The following is a 3329-nucleotide window of genomic DNA, read 5'->3' as shown; positions in this document are numbered from 1 at the left end:
AGAGAGAGAGAGAGAGAGAGAGAAAGAGAGAAGACAAACCTGGAGATAGCTGTTCTGTCAGTATTTATTTTTTCAGAGATTATGGTGTGTTGTAGAGGGTAGTAGAGAGAAATCTTTTACTAAGTGAGAAACCATTTTATACGGACTAAATTGGAATCTTTTCCCTTATAGACACGGAGTGTGAACATTGAGCAACTCACAGGTAAGAGCTACTCTGGTTCTTCCTAATTTTATGGGTGTTTTTTTACAGTAAAATGACTCAGTGTGGATATAGGTGGAATTTGTAGAGTGGAATGATGACAGACTGCATACTCTCTCTCTAGGAACAGAACTGAAGAGCGCAGTGTCCGCTGCGGGGAAACGGAAGGGGACTGATACCCTGTCTGATGGACCGGCTTGCAAGCGGCCGGCGCTGCTGGCCACTCAGTTTGTGGTAAGTGTCTCGCTGTTTTCCTCCGAACGCTCTGTGGAACCATTCCTGGGATGGTGCTGCTGTTTAAGAAAGTTATTTTCGGCGCTCGTGATTAAAGCTAGTCACGTACCCTACCTCTGAGTCTACGTCTAGCGGTTGTGAAACTTGTTTTCTTTTCGTTCTTTCCAGACACCACCTCAAACGCCTGCACCGGGGGAGAGCATGGAAGATGTCCGTCGAGGTGAATCAAAGCTGGACAGCAGCACTGACCTGCTTCAGAATATTATAAACATCAAGAACGAGTGCAGCCCAGTTTCCCTAAACACTGTCCAGGTTAGCTGGATGAGCCCCGTGCTGCCCCAGAACTCTCCAAGAGACCAGTGCCAGGATTTCCATGGAGGGTCCGTCTTTTCTGCATCTCAGAAGTACCAACCATTCCGAGTTGGTGGCTCTCCACAAATGATGGACCAGGCTTCTATGTACCAGTATTCGCCCCAAACTCAGAACATGCAGCAGCCGCCGCCACAGCAGCAGCAGCACCAGAACTATCCACACAACCCAGCTCCGCAGTTCGGTTCTTATTCCAGAACATCCCAGTCTCCCAAGTATGAATCGAACCTCTTTGATCATCAGGAGCCACAGTTCTGCACGAGCCAGAGTTTTGTTTCTCTTCTGAGTGGCCACGGGGAATCTGAGACTATCGCTGCTCCCCTTCAACCTCCCCCCAGCATCCCACAGCAAGGCGAGACTCCACTGCAGAACTTCAGCCTGATGCCAAACAGTGCCTGCGAGGCAGTCGGGGTGCCTGATGCTGGCTCGCCCTCCTTAGGCTCTTCCTTGTCGCTCCAGAACATCATGGGAAGCCCAATGAGCACCACACAGCTAGGGAAGTCATTTTTTCAGTGGCAGGTAGAGCAGGAAGAAAGCAAATTGGCAAATATTTCCCAAGACCAGTTTCTCTATAAGGATGCAGATGGTGACACGTGAGTACCCTTTCATCTCACGTCTTCTCACAGTTGAACCTTAATGGTTGGCACAATGATAGTTCATATTCATACAAAGGATGTTCCTTTTACCTTTCTTTTCTTCTTTTATCTTTCTTTTCTTTTTATTAAAAGTAGGTGTGCTTCCTATGAATAACCTGTTCTGAAGACTAATGTAGATTCTGTCTTTAGAGCAGAAACAGTTAGATGAAGACTGGGCATCAATTAAACGTTCATCTGTAGATGGATCCCACTCTGTCCTGATGTCTTTATGACTCTGGTCAAGTAACTTAAAATCTCCATGCCTATATTTTCTTTACACATAAAATACTAATGTTACTGTCATAGAATTATATGTGAGTATTTGTACTCATGAGTATTAAGAAAATAATAGATTTTAAATGTTCAGCATGGCGTTCAGCTTTGCCTCCTCTTATCTTCTCTCTGTTGCAGTTCAGATGGACTTCCGACATGTCAGAAAAGCCAGATTCTTCTCTGTAACATTTCATTTGAGTGTATCAACAGATCAGAAATAGGGTGAAGGAAGGTTTTGTCTTCTTAGCTCAACTTAGTGAGGTCACAAGCGATTCCTCTCTTTTCCTCGCCCCTTCTCCAGGTTTCTCCACATCGCTGTTGCCCAAGGGAGGCGAGCGCTCTCCTATGTTCTTGCAAGGAAGATGAACGCGCTTCACATGCTGGACGTGAAAGAGCACAATGGGCAGGTGAGGAGGGCGTTGCCATGGCAAAGATGTGCTTGTGCCCAAGTGGGGGAGAGGCAGTCTCAGGTGCAGACTGTTTAAGAGCCCCAAATCAAGAGACTTTGGTTAATATTAACTTTGAGATATTGACTCTTGCCACCGTCAGCCTACAAGTTATTAATGTTCTCTTTGTAGTTGTTTGGCCAAAGATTGCGTGTAATTAAGCCACACCCTAAGCTTATTTTAGTTTCCTTATCTTGCTGCATTTGGTTGTTTATTAATAGGATTTGTTTTCTTGGTGTGGACATTCCCCTCAGCCATCGTTCAGTTTCCTAGTCCTTGTTATGATAGTGTTAATAGGTTTCAAAAACATCTTTCTTTACATGTCCACAGAGTGCCTTTCAGGTGGCCGTAGCTGCCAACCAGCACCTCATTGTGCAGGATCTGGTGAACCTTGGTGCCCAGGTGAACACCACAGACTGCTGGGGAAGAACGCCTCTGCACGTCTGCGCAGAGAAGGGCCACTCCCAGGTGCTCCAGGTAAGAGGCCAGAAAGCCGGCTTCCATCTTTGCATCACCAAAGGCTTGGCTGTAAGAAGTTGCGTGTAGGCTGCTTGTTAAAATAATCTGTTTGGAGTCAATTTATTTATCTCTTAGCTCGCTAGTAGGTGACTATTTGTGTGCCTTGCCCTTGGATAACAGGCTTGTGTCTTACAAATTTGCAGGCAATCCAAAAGGGAGCAATGAGGAGCAATCAGTTTGTGGATCTTGAGGCAACTAACTATGATGGTAAGCACCAGATGCTTTTCCGGATAAAGGACCACATGGAAATTGGGGTGCAGGGTACTGAGAATATTTAGTATCACACTAAGAAAGGAGGAGGTAAATAAAACTAAATGCTTTATAGGCGAAATTGGCATTTAAACTGCCTAGCTACGTACAGATTACCTCACTAGGTTTAATGGAGAGAGACCATTTGAAGTGAAACACTATCTTTAGAGTAACTGTAGTGACTAAGAGACTAGATGGAGGGCTTGACTTCTCGTGTGCCCTTCTCCCAGGCCTGACTCCCCTCCACTGTGCCGTGGTCGCTCACAATGCTGTGGTGCATGAGCTACAGAGGAACCAACAGCCTCATTCACCGGAAGTGCAGGATCTTTTACTAAAGAATAAGAGTCTGGTTGACACCATTAAGTGTCTGATTCAGATGGGAGCTTCAGTGGAGGCGAAGGTAAC

At 45.8% G+C, this 3329-nt stretch overlaps 1 protein-coding gene across 1 annotated transcript in view; it reads left to right on the top strand.

Moving 5' to 3' along the window:
• The window catches only part of Nfkbiz (NFKB inhibitor zeta), a 10604-nt gene that overhangs the window by 3019 nt on the left and 4256 nt on the right, over positions 1-3329 (top strand). Inside the window, exons 3-9 of the mRNA XM_026783723.1 lie at positions 172-202; positions 324-433; positions 602-1395; positions 2012-2117; positions 2487-2633; positions 2819-2882; positions 3155-3324. Coding sequence (XP_026639524.1) covers positions 172-202; positions 324-433; positions 602-1395; positions 2012-2117; positions 2487-2633; positions 2819-2882; positions 3155-3324 — 1422 coding nt within the window. The remainder of the gene's footprint in view (positions 1-171; positions 203-323; positions 434-601; positions 1396-2011; positions 2118-2486; positions 2634-2818; positions 2883-3154; positions 3325-3329) is intronic.

This window comes from Microtus ochrogaster, chromosome 2 (assembly GCF_000317375.1).
Source record: "Microtus ochrogaster isolate Prairie Vole_2 chromosome 2, MicOch1.0, whole genome shotgun sequence".
Taxonomy (NCBI): domain Eukaryota; kingdom Metazoa; phylum Chordata; class Mammalia; order Rodentia; family Cricetidae; genus Microtus; species Microtus ochrogaster.
This window is presented reverse-complemented; position numbering and strand designations above follow the sequence as displayed.